General features: G+C 42.8%; 1 protein-coding gene across 3 annotated transcripts in view; it reads right to left on the bottom strand.

Annotated features, from left to right (window-relative positions):
• TEAD4 (TEA domain transcription factor 4) overlaps positions 1-16,569 on the bottom strand; it is a 50,951-nt gene that overhangs the window by 26,167 nt on the left and 8,215 nt on the right. For 2 of the 3 annotated variants that reach the window (XM_041414153.1, XM_041414154.1), the window contains exon 2: positions 10,547-10,801. In XM_041414153.1, the coding sequence (XP_041270087.1) occupies positions 10,547-10,553 (7 nt within the window). In that variant the 5' untranslated portion in view covers positions 10,554-10,801. Of the gene's footprint in view, positions 1-10,546; positions 10,802-16,443; positions 16,499-16,569 lie in introns of all 3 variants that reach the window. The other variant, XM_041414151.1, reaches the window with a different exon arrangement.

A 16,569-nucleotide genomic window follows, 5' to 3' on the forward strand; every position in this document is an offset into this window, starting at 1 on the left:
CAAATTCAAAGTTTTCTTTGCTGGGCAGAATGTGCCAGTCAAACTCCTCACATGGCAGTCGGGTGATTCATGTGTCCAAGGTCATAAAACTCAGTTGTCTCATTTACTAACTGGTCTAAACACTGAAACCCTCTCTTGTGTAATAGGTCTTCTGCTGGAAAGATGTTTAGCCCTCTCCTTTGCCACAGCACAGCCTAAATTCACAGCCAGAAACACAAACAATGCTACCACCATTTAGAAACTGCTGTTTCTTGATGGTCGGTTTAGAGATGCTTCACACAAGGTGTATGGCGGGGGAATAATAGTTACAGACCCTGTAGTTTTGGGGAAGCTTCTTACTGGTTCCAAACAAGTACTGGAGATAAATGAAAAGTCAGTCACCATGGGTGTAGTTAGAACAAAGTGAAGAGGTTTCCCTGTCCTTAGCTGCTCCTGAAACATTCCATCAACTCCTGTGTGCAGCTGTACCAATTAAATTGATGGGAAAAGGTGAGGGGGGGGGGGACAGGGGAGGAAAGACTGACATGCACCACTCTAATTACCAATAATGAAAAAAATAAAACTCCCCATCCTCATATGGATTTTCTTGGTTTTGATTTGGTTTTCCCCCCTATTTTTAAATGGACTGGTGAACTAGTTCATTTTGTGGTCACATTAACCGCAGCAGTGGCAGAGCAAAGAGAACAGAGGAAGAATCGGTGCAGAACTTCTTAAACCAGTTTTGCCAGCAGAGAAACCGTAGCCTGGAACTGTGCTCCACCTAACCCTCACACACAAACAGGCTGGTAAGAAAATGGGCAAGGCACTTCCTGCCCTTGCATCATTTGTCTAAAGGCTAAACAGCGTTAAACTGCCTTCTAATTACTGCCCCGAGGGCATGTGGAGTTATTCCTTGTAAAGGTGAGCATTTTCTAAGGTACAACAAGATATGCAGGCAGAAGTCCCTCCCCATCAGCCTAATGGGAAGCTCCAGGCTATGCAGCTCTTCACCACACCCCAGTCTTTAATAGTGCTTTTCAGTGCATAAATTGAATGTCCTATCAGCTGTGTTTTCCCACATTATCGCCTCAGGTCACAGAAATGTAAGTTAATCCATCCAATAAGTACCCTTCCATATACTCGTTAAGGACTGCAAAAGGAGCAGAGCTGGGACATGTTCTGGTACTTCCCAGGGTTAAGACTGATAAGAATCCTACAGAAAGTGGTTAGATTCAGTTTGGCTGGGGAATCCCACAATTATACCAAAGCAGCTGCATATAGTAACAGGAGTCCTTGATATGCCAGGCAGTGTATCAGGTAACACCTGAAAGAGGCAATAACAATCCTACATGGAAAGGCATGTCAAACCAACAGATTTCAGCCTCTTGGGACACCTGAGAAGGACCTTATTGCGGCACTAGGACACTTTACTCACCAAGGCCCAGGTTCAGAGAAACTTGACTATTGAGGGCAGCACTGAAAGTCGTGTTTAACTGCAACAGCATTTTCCAGTTACCATCAGTCCAAGCTCTCTCTACATTACAGACCTGGACATTGCTAAATTCTTCCTTAGATCAATAAATGTCTGCTCATTTCGGTATCTTCTAATAATTGTGGGGCATCTGAAAGCAATTCTCAGTGATGTTGTCTTAAGAGATAGCAAAAACTTAAGCCTCTCTACTGATTTTGTGGTCAGCACCAAGAGTACAGAGTTTTTGGCAGATTTCTGCCCCAAGTGCTCATCTTGTGCATGCTCCCCGATGACAGGCTGTTTTTAACACTGACCAAGCACTCAAAGCTTCAACTACAACAGAAATTGAGCCAAAAGGGGTCTGTGGGATCTGTGCAGCCAGTTGCTGCACGACCAGCACAGAGCATGCAGTTCTCAGGGCAGCTGCTCTGGTCTGGCTCAGTCCTGTGAGGAGCCATGACTGCTTCACTTAGCACCTAAGACTCACACCAAGACCCAGTCCCAGACTGAGAATTACACAGCAGCCTCAAGGAGAGCAAAAGAACCCATTTTCTTTTCTGTTCTTGCATTATATGAATAAATGAATACTGATTTTTTAAACTGAATGGTTGCCACCACTCAACTTCAGTTTATAGCATCATGATTTACAGTGCATCCATTGCTTGTGATCACTTGAAGCCATTAAGTTATAGAATCAGCATAAACAAATGCCTGGACTCTCATGAAAAATGTGATTGCCTTTCCCCTTCCCTCCCTCTCACCAGACTGTTCCCTGGGTCAGTTCAACTCTAATCTGGCAGAAATCTGTCCAGCTCATTTTGCCAACCTAGGTTGCTATCAGTTTAGCAATCTAACATGTATCCACACGGAGTCTACTAGAAACTGAAGTCTGCCTAAAGAACAAGGGCACAAAACTGGAAGCAGAACAGGGGAGCAAGGAAACAAGAGTGGCAACTCCCTCTTTTCTTCTGCTGTGAGCTGTAAGGTCATCTCACCATTTCTGAAGGAAATATACTCTTGGTCTCAACACAACAGTTCTGCACCATCCCAACGTTATAAAGAATAGTTGTTAAAGATGTCATACTCTGTAACAGGTGAAAAAAGAATGTGAACAGAAAAACCTAGCAGAACCACAGATTAAATAATGGCATAGTCACCCAGTGACTGGTCTGGGTAATAGGTGAATTCTGCCAAGATCATGAAAATTCCTTCCAGTGGCTTGTGATATTCCCTGTTCCTTCCCACGCTGCTCTCTTTCTTCTAACATCAGCACAATTCTGGTCCAGATTCTTTAAGTACCTGCTCCCTGAGTTTACAGTGTAAGTCTGATAGATAACTGGGCAACAATGATTCAGGCAGGAGAGTAGAAACATGAGGACAACAAAATTATTTAAGCTGCAGAGATACCTGAAAATGCACATGGATCCAGAAGGGAATTTGCACAAATCCAGGTGCTTCAGCTACCTTCTATATGAAAACTTCTATATCTAGATTTCTCAAATCACTTTCCACAACTTTAGCCATAAAGGATCAGACTAAAAATGAACATCACAAGTACAGCTGACTTTGCCTCTGGGCCCAGGAGCAGATGATTTTTGAAGGTCTTTCCCAGCACCATTTTCTATCATTCTACAACCAAAGCCGATGATGCCGTGTTTATATGCAGGAACGCTCCTAATCCCCAGTCAGGGTTGAAAGCAATGCTCAACTGAGTGCCACACGTGCTGTGTGCTTCCCTGCAACACTGCCATGCTTAGAAACCAGCCTGTGTCTGCAGCACTTGCAGTCAACAGTTTGGGCACTGCTATTGGGTTACCTCAGCAAGCATTGGTTACACTCCCTTGCACTCCTGCCCACAGACTCCTGGAAAAGCATTTGCAACCATTGTACAAATCAAACCCAAGAGGAAAGAGGAGTGATTCTAAAGGCATTTTACACGAAAAGTGTCATTTCCTGTTCAAGAAGCCAGAGACAGAGTAAGACTCTGGCCGTTTATGTGCATGGAGTGAGACTGAGAACGTGATGGAGAGCACCCAGAAGACGGGTCACAAGTTCAAGGTGACAGCAATGAGCAGCAGCTGCTGGCTATGCACCCTTCAGCAGCAGGTGTACCCAGGCCCCAGAGGTTCCAGTCAGCTCTGCCAGTGACCAACAGATTTACAAGACCATCTGTCTGGGCACGAACTGCACACAGCCTTCCCAGTTTTGCTGCCCAGATCTTCACCACACACAGACAATACAGGGTTTGTTGTGGATTAGCTAATGAGCAACTGTTTAGACCAAAAGATAGCTCTAGTTCTCCTGTGCTAATTATCTGGATCCTACATGAACGAGAATACTGCTCGTTCTTTTGGCTGTAAAACTGGCTTTTTCTGAATAAGCAGCTTCACTTTGGGTACTACAAAATGGAAAGGTAGTGCTGTCTCACACTGCTTTTGCTTAAGGAATGCCTCTGAAAGAGACTTTAAAAGGAAGTTCACCTGATAGGCTTTCATACTTGCGCTGAAGAAGGAACAGGAGTTCCTTTTCTCCTAGGCCAGGTGTCCACACAGTCTGCATACTGACATTATCAGCTCCCTCTTGTATATGCACACCCTTTCTTGAGAAATGCTGTCATCCTTCTCTACTCAACGTTTGGCTAATTGACAGAAGACAAACTCTGAGAAAGCACTCCTGGAATTTACCTAGAAGTCGGCTCTTTTTGTTTCAGACCTAATGCAGGGCTCCTCTGAAGGTCAATCACTTCAATAAACATGCTCATGTCACAAAACCACAGGTAGCATGAATCACAATACTAACAATTTACAAAAAAAATGCAGACATTTACAGCGTAAAGCCACATAATGCCCACTGTTCTCTTGTTTCCTTTGTAAAACCATAGCACTTCCCATCTGGAATCCTCCAAACCATCACTAAAACACAGATACACAGATACACATGCACACACAATATTCTCTGGGTCTAGTTCTACAAATACAATCCTTATAGTTTTGTCTGATACAATTTTAAAAGCCCCCAACAGCAGCACTTCCATTGTAGCCTTTCAGAGGAGAGAGATTCCCTCAGCACTGAGCACCATGCTGTCCCAAAGCCTTTCCTGATATCCATCCTATATCCTCTCTTTCTCCCCCATTAATCCTAGTCATGCTCACATGTTCCACATAAAATCCCTCTCCCTCCTAAATGTTAACACCCTTCAAATATTTTTAGACTGTTATTATGTGTCCCCCCACCCTCCACCTTTCAGTCATCACTTAGCCAAGCTATGTATATTTAGCTACTTTAATCTTTCCTCCTAAATCAGTCCCTTCAACCCCCAGAGCTCAATGTTAAGTCTGGTATGCTTGCTCTTCTCAGAACTCACTCCATGTTTTTGAGATCTTTCTGGTAACGTGTTTGCACAAACCTGTCCAGAAGATAGCTTTACATGCACTGGCTTTAAAGAGAGAAGAAACCCAAGTCACTGGGCACTATTAACTTTCATTTTCCATGTTTGGTTTTTGCTCCCAGATTTTTAATTCAATCTGAATTTTTTAAGTATTAATGAATATTTGGTTCATTAATAAGAGTAAGGACAATAATTGGTTAATTAATAAGAGTAAGAGCAATAATTAATAGTTTAGTTCATTAATAACAGTAAGTAAGAGCAAATTAGCAACTGATAGTATTGAACCCAATTGTTAAAGAAGGAAGTGGGTTTTAAAATATAAAAGAACACGAAGGCTTTTTAAAACTAAACTTTGCAGAAAATCAATGGAAATGTGTAAAGTTATCCAGAAGAAGAGCAGGAGGAAAACAATAACATGCTACGAGGGAAAAGGCTGAAAAATGAAATATAGATAGTATCTCAGTTAAAAGGCAGGTGAGTGGATACACCTACAAAACATAAATCTGGCCTACTAAGTTAGAAATCAGTTAAATTGAATGTGTTATCTACAATGCAAAAAACAAAACAAAACAAAAAAAAAAAAGAAGAAAAAAAAAGAAAAAAACTAAGTGCCTTTCTGACAATATACCACTACAAATCAACTCTTAAGAGAATTAGAAAAAATTTGAAGTTTAAAAATTAAAAAGTCAGAGGAAGAGCCATAAGGCTAATGCAATGTTGCCAATGAAGGAAGTCGCTTAAATGTGATGAAAACTCTGTGGCTGCAGACATATACAATGGGGAAAATGTAGTACTACACAGCTCACTTGGTTTTTAAGCCTGACAGATAAATATGGGAATACAAAGCTGCTAAAAAAATCAAAAGGGACAGGAAGAATTTGTGCCCGTTATTAAACCAACAGAATGAAGCCCCCACAAAAGGAGTCACAATAATTTTGGTAACATGTAGTACACAATAAGATTGCTACTATATTTATGTTTAGTACTAAGCATGTTGTCAAGGAAAGATGCCACAGCCAGTACTATTAACTGCAAGAAGATTCCTGGTGGGTTGGTACTTCAGAAGTGGCAAATTTCTCAATATTCAATAAATGCTTGGAATTAAAGCAAAGATTTTTCTTTTTATGCTTGCATGCAGAAAACACCAGTTAAACTGACATACAGCTTAACACAAAGAACCATAAACTTGGCTTACAAAGGAGATGGAAGGAAAAGCATGACAAGCTCCAGCAGAAGTTTAACCCACTGCTAATGTCTCAAGAAGTCTGGCTTGTCTACCTGACAACAAAGAACCAGAGCCACACAAAAGCAAAGCTGAAAAATGACTGAGTGAAACAAAACCTCAATATTAAGCAACTCCAAAAACATCACACCTACCACCAGAGGGGAGGGCAAAGTCTGCATCCTGACCAACCAAAAACATCACACCTACCACCAGAGGGGAGGGCAAAATTGTCCACTAATCCAAGTTTTGTCTGTCTTCTAGTGTTTAAAATACGAGATTCCTTTTTTCTTCCAAAATCATGGGATAAAGGGCTGTTCTGGGGTTCACTAGGTCATAATAATGGAAGGGATAGGAGCTTCAGAAGTATCTCTCTGAGGGATATCACAGCTGAAATTGAACTGAATGTTCCAGGTAATTGCAAAATTTCTATGTCAACTGAGCACATTCTCAGCATGTTTCAATAGATTTGACTAAAACATCACCAGGTAAGATGCTAAACTACAATACAGAGGAAAGCATTTGAAGACTCTCTCACCTTGTAGGTTTCCATATTTTAAATAACAACCATGCTCCTCCCTCCCCGGAAGAAGTGTTTATGAGCCAGGACAGGCAGTGTATGTTTTATGCTTCTTTGGATTTAAGTGTTTGCTTTTCAGTTCTACTTTTAGTGACTCTTTGAGGTTGGGGAGAACATTAAATGATAACTTATCCCTCTGAGATAAAGACATTATCCTGCAAATTTACCTAATCATTTTAGAATAGGGGTGGGAGGGACCACCTGTGACCTGGCAGCTTTTAGCATCAGACTGACCTTTCATCCCATTTTAAGTCATGTTGTAAAAGCAAGACTTTGCATTTCTTGTAAAAACAAGACTTTGTGGTCCACTGCCTGCTCCAAGTTTTACCTACTAACATGGTTGACTGCCCTGCTTCTATCACTCAGCCTCTAAGCTTTGGACATCTCTAAGTATTTCCTATCAGCAGTTCACAAACAGATGGCACCAGCCTGGGAGATGGATGACTGCCCCCAGCTGTCTGCCCCTCCCTGCTCAGCACAGAAATGGCTGAGCTGTTTGAAAAGCAGCTGCTAAGCTACTGACTGCTTCAGGAAAGCCATCCAACAAACTGCCACCAATTCTAGCCCCTCTTGCAAAAAGGTGCTCCAAGCCAGCTGTTCCTGCAGTGGAAGGGAACACTGGACAGCTAAGGTAATCATTAGCTTTCCAAGACCTTACTGTCTTTCTTGTAATATCTAAAAAAGGTATCACTTTGCAAGTTACTGTTTTTTATTTCTCTGCTCTCAGTAATGTTGGGAGACCTGGTCTATTTAGCATCCCCATGCAAATCTCACAAAGATACTGAGCTTTTTCCCTCTCCTTTCTTTACATCAGTACTGAAGATGCCAGGAGACACCCAACACCTAATTCGGTGACAGTTTATTTAGTACAAATGCTACAGGTAGGATTTCTCCCATGGAAAATTATAGTTGGAAAACATAAATGACAGGTTTGTAATACTGTACCCCCATGATGTTCTAGCAGGAAGGACTCATAAAATTATTCTGCAAGACCTCAGTGGTACCAGAAGTCACCACAGCAGAAAGTGCCCCAGACTCAATGTTTCTAATGTCAACACAACGATTAGGAGAAAGGACAGCATTCCATACCACAGGAGACAGCTGCTTGTGCCTTAAGCAGGTGTCAGCAAAGCCTGCTGGAAAGGCCAGAGAGGGCTTGCACCCAGAGCAGGCTGTGCCATGAGCTTACTCAGTCAGGATGCTGCCTCCATGCAGAAATGGAACATGTCTAGTATGGAAAAAGATAATGAAAGGAAAGGCAGCAAAGGAATTGGGACACAGATTATCAGTGTACAGAGAAGAGCTTGGCTGACTTTGGAGTGAAGAGGGAATGCTGTTCACTCTGCAATCAGCAGTGTTGTCTAAAGAGCTGTACCCAAGCCAGCTTTGAAGAGGCATGGAAACATGAGCTTGAGGCTGAAACACAAACTTTCTGTACAATTTTAAATGTATTTAAGGAAAACAGCACAAATTCTTCATATTGCCTCAGTACACTTCAGCTAAAAGCTGCCAACTTTGAACTGACAACAGGCTGCCTCACAAAAGATGAGAAGCATATAAATTGCACATAGAAGAAATTCTAAGACCTGGAACATCTTGTCCATAACCACAGGAGCCACTCCTCAGTGAAATGGTCCCAGTTTTGTCAGGGGAAAGGGGCATATAGAGCTCTCTGTGACACCTCACCCCTTGGTTCACAGAGCTCTGTGCAAGTCAGTCACAGGGTGGATAAATAACCATCCCTTCAGAGGCAGGGCCAGCAAGCCTGTCCTGTTCCACAAGCTGGCTTGTGAGCACAGAAGATGAAATCAGGGACTATATTTATTCTCCCTGCCCAGTCATATCTTTCTATAGATCCCAGACAGGGCCCCACTTCCTTGGCCTGGATCCTGGAGACGAGTAAGCAAAGGAGAGCATAAATCAGTGCCTGGGTTCTGTCAGGAGCACACTGAACCAACCATCCACACCAGGAACAGGTGCACTGAAGGCAAGCAGGGACACTGTCCCATTTGGAGTAGTGGGGGAGGGCTTGCAGAAAAGCTCTTCATTTCTTCTCCCTGAGCCTGCCCTAAGCTTTTCACCCTGCAAGAGGGTTATTTACCTTCTGCATTTCACCAGTCCAATCAACTAGGTGTGCTCTACTCAACACTAATCCATGCTAAGTCAGGCCCAGCCAAGTGTCACTGGTTTCTGTATCCTTTTGTGCTTCACTTGTGCTCTCATTTCTTTTCTTGTCTTTCACTCTCTGCTCTGACATATTCACTCCAAAGCTGAAATACTTTAGGGGCCGTGCAAAATGTTCAGTAATTTAATACACTCTTAAAACACAACTGTAATTTTTCACCAGTAATTTTAAAAGTCATCCATCATGAAAAGTAATGCAGACATAGAGCACCAAGATGCACGTCACTAGTTCATGCTTTATAACCATGGGGTGGATTCTCAGGTAATATTTTAGTCTGAGTAACATTTTAAGCAGGCATCAGTCCCTAAAGGAGCAGTCTTACTTTAACCTCAGTCATGGTTGCTCATTCCCAGTCTCACCATCCTTTCTCTAAATACCAGCACAAGATGCTGGGCAGTATCCAAATTAAAGTTCACATCTTTTCCCCTTTCTGGCCATGTTAGCTTTAAGCTGGATTAGTTCCCCAGTTGGTTCCATAGCACAACCATAAAAACGTCTGCACAAGCCCAGAGCAGGAATTGATGTCTGCTTGAGAATACCGGCCCCAGATTAGCCTCAGGGTGATCAGTCTTACCCAACCCCAATTGCTCTTCCCAGGTACAATGATGTGTGTACCCAGTAAAACCATCCACTGTAGATAAGGCCATGTAAACAAGACCCCACCCACGCTCCCACAATCAGAGCAATTCATTCCCTTGCTCAGGGAACAATGGCCTGATGGGTGGACAGAAACCTGCAGAATTACTTGTGAAGTGCTCCATAGGAAGCTCCGGGGCATGCAAGGAGCATCCTATGATGGGGCCTGTGAAGACAGGCAGATTCCAATGTATGGGAGGAAAAAAAAATCAAGCACCGACTGGGTAGAAAGAGGGCTGTCTTTCATAAGATCCTTGCTAGTGTTTGGAGAAACTGTCTACCTTGGGAATTAAAACCAAATAGTGGGTATTCAACCTCTGTTTTGCATTTTAGTCACAGAAGTACCAGGGGCCTTCTTGCAATACTCAGGAAAAGAATCCAGGCCAGACCAGCTTTTAGTTACCAAAATCAAAATAAATACTAACAATGGAAAAGATCAAAAAACCCAATTCAAAAGCATGTCTGCCATGTACAAAATTGACTTCTGCTGCAGCTGCAAGCCAGAGCCTCTCTGTACTCAGGGCTGGGTATCTAGTTAGCTAGGTGAGAAGAATCCACAGGTGAAAGGTACTTGTGCCAGGGCTATGAGAAGGCAAACTACAATGAAAAGAGTACACAGAATTTTCTGCCTTTAAGATCTGAAAAGTGTAGGTAGTTAACAAAGTGTAGGTGTTTGCACAGCAGCAGAGCCATTGGGGGTTCAGGAGCTGAACTTCTGTCCTGTAGCACCAGACATGCAGACCATTACCTGCTCTTACCCCCAACAAGAGCAGTGAAGACAGCAGCAAGAGATACCATAAAAAATAGGCTTTGTCACACCATGAAGCCGTATATTTATATATAAAGATTAGTTCAGTAGCATGCTCAGCTCCGAGATCTTATGGATAGTCCCTTGAAAAAGATACCTATAACTCTTTCTGTTTCATGAATGTCAAAATCTTCACACCCATCTTCCTAAATAACAACTCCAACAGCACCAGCCTGGGAACACCTGAGAGAAGGGAATTCACCCGGACCACGATTTGGCGCACGGGGCAGGCTGGCTGGAGCGTTGTGTGGTGGCCTTTCTCCCTCTCTCTCCTTACCATACATCTTGCCTTCGTCTGACAAGATGATCTTGCGGCGGCCGCATGGCGGGTAGATGGCTAGCGCTTCCTGGAAGCTCTGCTCGATGTCCGGACTCCACACGCCCTCGGCGTCATTGTCGATGGGTTTGTCCAAGGCCTCGCTGCCCCCCGAGTCGTTGCTCCCCTCAGGGGAGGTGGGAGAACTCCACTCGTTGGAGGTAATGGTGCCAGCTAGAAACTCCAAGGTGCCACGCGGAGGAGCAGACTCAGAACCTGCAACGGCAAGCACATCCCAGCGGGAAGTTAGAAACCCTCCAATGAGATACTACAGCAAAACAAGTTTAAAAAAATCTCAGTTACGAGGGGTTTTACTTCAAGTTTATCTTGAACGATAGCTCAACCACATTTTTATTTGTGTTGAGATGAAAATATTTTCTACAAATCCTTCTGAAAAACAGCCTGCTCCAATCTCTCTTTGGTTTATTAACTCTGTCACTTCCCAGTTCTCCTCAGGAGTCTTCTCGTGTCTTTATCTCCTTTATTTCTTTCTCCCTGCACTGTCATTATCTCTGTAACTGTTATTTAATTTTCCAAAGCACACATAGAGGGATTCAGTCTGTGGGAAAGACCAAAGCAATGATGAATTATCCAGGCATCACTGAGCACTGGGGTTGAAATTTTCTTAGATAATGTTTCACTGGATCTGAGTTAGTAGCTGGTGTCACTTCTAACACTGGCATTTCTTCTCAAGGATCAGCCGTGCCATTCCTGGAGCCAGACAGATTAATGCAGTGTCTTCCAAACCCCAGCACCATATCCTGGCAGGAGCAGAAGGCACCATGAGTACAGGGATGACAGCCCCAGGTTGCGGGTCAAGAACCAAGGTGCATAACCTGGTGTTACTGCTCATCCTCAGAACGACTTTGGGCAAATTCCTTCAAGTTTCCTCTGTCTCTGCTCCCTCATCACTTACTAGTCTCAAGCTATTAGATTTGCCAGTGGGCAGGAGCAGAAATTGGTTTCTCATTGAACCTAAGAAGGCAGCTGCTAGCTCTTGAAAACTACAATAAATTATAGTCTACTTATAAATGCCTACAGGAGAGGCTGAAGCCTTTGAGTGGAGCTGCTGAAACACTCATTGAGAAATTGACTTCAGACCACACAGACACTTCCAGTCAACCAGGCAGGAGACAAATGGCTTCTAAAGACACAGATAATTCTTCTGCCTTAATCCCAAAGCTGTTTGTTTATCATTTTAATAGCTTTGTTATCTGGGCCACAAAGAATGTTCACAAGCCAGCATTTGAGAATCCAGCCAGAGTACAAAACTCCCCTCCCTCTTCTCTCCCTCACATCGAGCTGGGTAGCAAGAAAATCAGAATAAGGACTTTTTTTCCAAGAGCAGCAGAATCCTCAAACCTGCACTGAACATGAGTAAGGAGATTAGTCTGACATGGCAACTCTCTAGCTCAGAAATATCCCAGTGAAAATGTAAAGGGGAACAGAGGAGAAATTTGGATGTGATATTTGTCAAAAACTAGTCGTAAAAAAATTTAAAAAAAAAAAAACACCCATGCAGTTATGCCATGATGTAGCTGATATAGGGGGAAAACAGTCTATTCATTCAACCTCAGAACTTCAACAATTCAGGGCTCATACCTCCAGGAACTTTTCTGACAAACTTTTTTCAAGTCTTTCTTTAGTTTCTTATCTCTTTGGATTTTGTGTTTTTAAAATCTTCTCCAGGACCATAATGACCAGATTTTAAAAAATAAATAAATAAAAGCTGACATTCTTTAAGAACTTCAATATTTCAAAGCCTGAAATTGTAAAGATTTGGCAACAATGGCTCTCAGAAGGTTTTGCTGCTCCTTAATGACTTTAGACAGCAGCAGATACGTATTTTATATCTCCAAAACCCACCAAAAGCTAAGGAAATAAGACAATACTGTGCCTTTGACTAATTTCAATATAGACAATATAAATTAGACAAATAATTAGACACAGTGCACTGTGCAGCATTTTAACAAACGGTTCACAAAGTCATTTAGAAAACCTAGTATATGACTTATTTCCTGTGAGAGTATTTGAAACACACAAACCACTGGAACGGTCTACCACTGCCCATCCATTCATTTCAGCACCTACATGAGATTATTTCAACCCTCTTCATCCATGGTACATAGTTTCAGAGCTTTAATGAACATGGAAAGAAATAATAAAATGGGAGTGAGAGGGGCAGAGAGGGGAACTCACACTTGGCTTTTTACCACTGGGGCAGACATGCCAGCACACTGTGAGTGACACCAAGGCCAGCAGTGTGACTTAAGAGACCCTGAAATGAAGGGTAACAGTTGCTTCCCTTGCCAAACATTCCCCCTTTCACCGACAGATGCTAATAAAAAATTACACGGGTATTTAAGAGATTGTCCTGCTGGGGAATCAGTGTAAAGGAGTAAGCTTTCCACAGGGAGACACTGACAGGGAAAGAGAAGTTACCTGCTCCAAATCTTCCTTTCTTATTTCCTCAAGCACCCCTAGTCCCTGGAGGCTCTGCAGACCCTCCACAGTTAACATTCATTAAAATATCCACAAACACGAGGCCCAGGCTGGTTTTAACATGTGATGACAGGCTGAAAAACAGAGGGTTCAGAAGGAAACCCAAGGTGTCACAGCAAGTGTATTCATCATACCACCTGCACTGGGAGCTGCAAACCTCACAGGAGCCAGCAGGTTTCACACCAAGTGAAAACATCTCCAACTGCTCAACTACAAGACTCCCAAAGCCACAGTCACTGGAAGCTACAGGTCTGCTGTTAAGCCAAATGCCCTAGCAATGCACACAGGCAATGTCATCTCCTAAGGAATGAAGGAGCATCACGACCATAAAAAGCATCTACTTTGAATCCAGTTATTTTCATCTCCTTAGTGTCCATGCTGACACAGGGGAATACCTAGCAGATGATTTCATCACGGCACACTCTTAAGTTGAAACTCAATAAATATATCTGAAGCATAACTCTCCTCCCCACATCACACACCCTGGGAGCTGTTGCCCGATCACTTCATATTTTACTAGACTTGGCATCTGCACTAAGTGCTTTTGGTGACACAGAAAAATCTGGGTCCATTCTAATCCAAGCTCCAGAATAACTGGAGGAGAAAACATGTCCTATTCAGGGCAGTGACAACTTTCCAGACTCTGTTCTCCAAACCTTAAAGAAAAGTTGCACCGACTCGAGCAGATGTCGTTCATACCTTAAGAGAAGTCCACAAAGCAAGCAACAGAATATGTGAACTTCCTCTCACATTGGTGTAAATCAAGGGAGATGTGGAACGTAAAAGCAGTGGCAGAAGAAATTATATGAATCTTGAAGTGACCAGATACCATTTTTTTTATGCTTCTTACTTTTCGTGCCTTGCCCAGCAATGTTAGTTTAATCTCAAGTTACATCTAGGTCAGCAAGAACCAAAATGTGCTATTGTGGTCAATCCCAACTTTTCTACACCTTGGGTCCTGATTCTGCTTTCCCTTCTTGGTAGTAAAGATATCCCTGATGGATGACAAAAAATGGGGAAACATACAGACTATAAAATCAAGCATGTTTGGCCATCTCCAGCTAAAACCTCTGTAATTACTCAGATTACAAAGCACACTGGTAAAACTTTATTCTATTTGATAACTTCTGAAGAAATTCCATAGACTGAAATGGCCATGGAAATCCTTATAACTCTATGCCTCTAGATCACTAAGATGCCAAAGGCTTAAAAGGCCTGCAAAGTTGTCTTAAATAATGTTGCTTAACTAGTAAGCTCCATGTGCAGTCGCAGGCAATGCTCTGTGCCAGAAGCAATAGCCAGCAAGTCAGGGAGTCCTGGTTGAGTGCTATCTGATCTGCTGGTCTCTGCTTTGGCTCAACACTTTCAAGCCTTCTGTTTCCTGCACTGTTGATCTGAACTCTGTGGCCAAGATGACCGCTCATTAAACTAAGCAAAGCAAACTGAAGAGAAGCTGGGGGTTAAACCCTGTGCTAGATTACTTTATTAGGATGGCAAATTGGAAAACTGGCAGTGGAATCGCTTCCCACTGAATGAGCAATCAGGTAAAAAGCAGAGGATTTTTCAGAAGCATGAGAATGTTGAATGTCTTATTTACAAGAAAAGTTTCAATAATTTTCATTACATTTGTTTAACAAAATACAAATGTTTCAGTTAGCATCTACTTTCCATTTGCCTCTGTCTTCCATTCAACAGCAACTGCATGCATACAGCCTGGTAACTTTAATGGTGATTTGTATTATTAAATATTCTAATATTACTAAATATTTTAGTACTTGTTGATTTTTTTTTAAGTTCTGCCTGTGCAAGAGTTTGTAATCACAAAGCTTTCTTCTGATGTGGAGGGAATTTGATTCTGAAAGCACTAAGCAGACATCCCAGACATGCTCAGACAATTCCTTTCCCATCTGAATTCCCTCATCAGGCAGAGTTCTTAGGAACAGAGTACTCAGAGGATGCTGTCCCCTATTCATAATACCAAGTTTTGCCAGAGGTCACATGGCTTGGTGTTTGTTCTCTTGAGACTCCCTCAGCCTGAACTTGTGCCCCACTCCTTGCCTTTTGTACTTCTGCGATTGTACTTTACAGTTTTCTTTATCCGGATCTCACTCTTATTTTACCTAGAGATGATTAACTATCTTTCTTTGTAGGGTCCAGTCATGCGTTCTCCCCCAGGTTCAAAGACACAAGGCCCCTCAGAGCACATCCACCTCCCCACCACAGTATCTCTTATCTTCCTTCCTAATGTTTCCCTCTGTCCAAATACTGTTCCTTACTATTGCTCCCTGTTTTTCTTTCAGCCACGCTCATTTCTTAATGAGTCGCTCACAAAGCAAAACCACGGAGAAAACACAAAAATCTTTCAGCTCCAGCAATTTTGGTTGAAGTGTTCCAATTCTGATAATTTCAACACTAGCTCTCTTTCCTTTCACACATGGTATCTCATTGAGATTCAGAGATCCTGCAGGGCTAGACAGCTGCCAAGAGCCCTTCAGCAAGGTCTTATTGACAGGGAGCACATCTTTAAACAGACTCCACAGTCTGACACATCTGCTTTCTAATATTAATCCCTCAGTCATTACTGTTAGTAACAGCTCCCTCTTAAATGTTTGCAGCAGCTGCTCAACACAAAATCATACTTTCCTGAGGATCTGAAAAATTGCAGCCAGCTGCCTCCAGTTGTTCAGTTTTCTTAGAGCTGCTCTGTCCAAGAGACTCCCCCCACTCCACGGCCACCCCCTTTCCCTGCTGGAATGGAGCACACAGAGAGGTCCCCATGGACTCACCCCTCCCAGGCAGGGGCACTTGCCAGCACAGCCGTGCTCGGTCCGACAGGCGCTTCCACTCCTGCTCCGGAGCTGGAAAGTCGCTGGGCTTCACCCAGAACATCCCTGCACCCTCGGCCTCATCCCCTGGAACTGCGGGCTGCGCCGGCAGGGATCGCTTCACCTTACAGGTACTCCTTGGTGTCATTGAAATGCAAACAAAGCCAAACAATTCCCGTATTCGCCACCTTGGTGTAACATGAGACAAATACTCCTGCCATAGAGGATTCGAACCACAACATTTTCATATCTGATCAGCAGTCAGAAATTTTACGAAAAAAAAAAAGCCAGTTCAGCCATAACAGGATGGATGCTGCTCAAGCTATAAAGTTTATTATATATATGTATATAAAACAATAAGAAAACCTGGAAACAGGAGCAACCAGCCACTTCCTCCCGTCTAGAACACCTAGCAAATGAACTTACACAATGCAGTGACACAAGGAGATTTGGGTTTAGGGAAGCAACAGTCCGAAATACTAAGAAACCTATTATTCAAGGTACTAGATGGAAGACAGCAGTCAAACTTACCAGAGGAAGAAGACTGGGAAATTCTATGGGACACTACAAGAATAGCTTAGTTCCTCTGAAAGAGAAAAATTAGTGCAATCAGTAGATGAGTAGCTCCCAGAGGTGTAACTCAAGGACTGCAGGAAA

This window comes from Onychostruthus taczanowskii, unplaced genomic scaffold (assembly GCF_017590055.1).
Source record: "Onychostruthus taczanowskii isolate IOZ18803 unplaced genomic scaffold, ASM1759005v1 scaffold44, whole genome shotgun sequence".
Lineage (NCBI taxonomy): Eukaryota > Metazoa > Chordata > Aves > Passeriformes > Passeridae > Onychostruthus > Onychostruthus taczanowskii.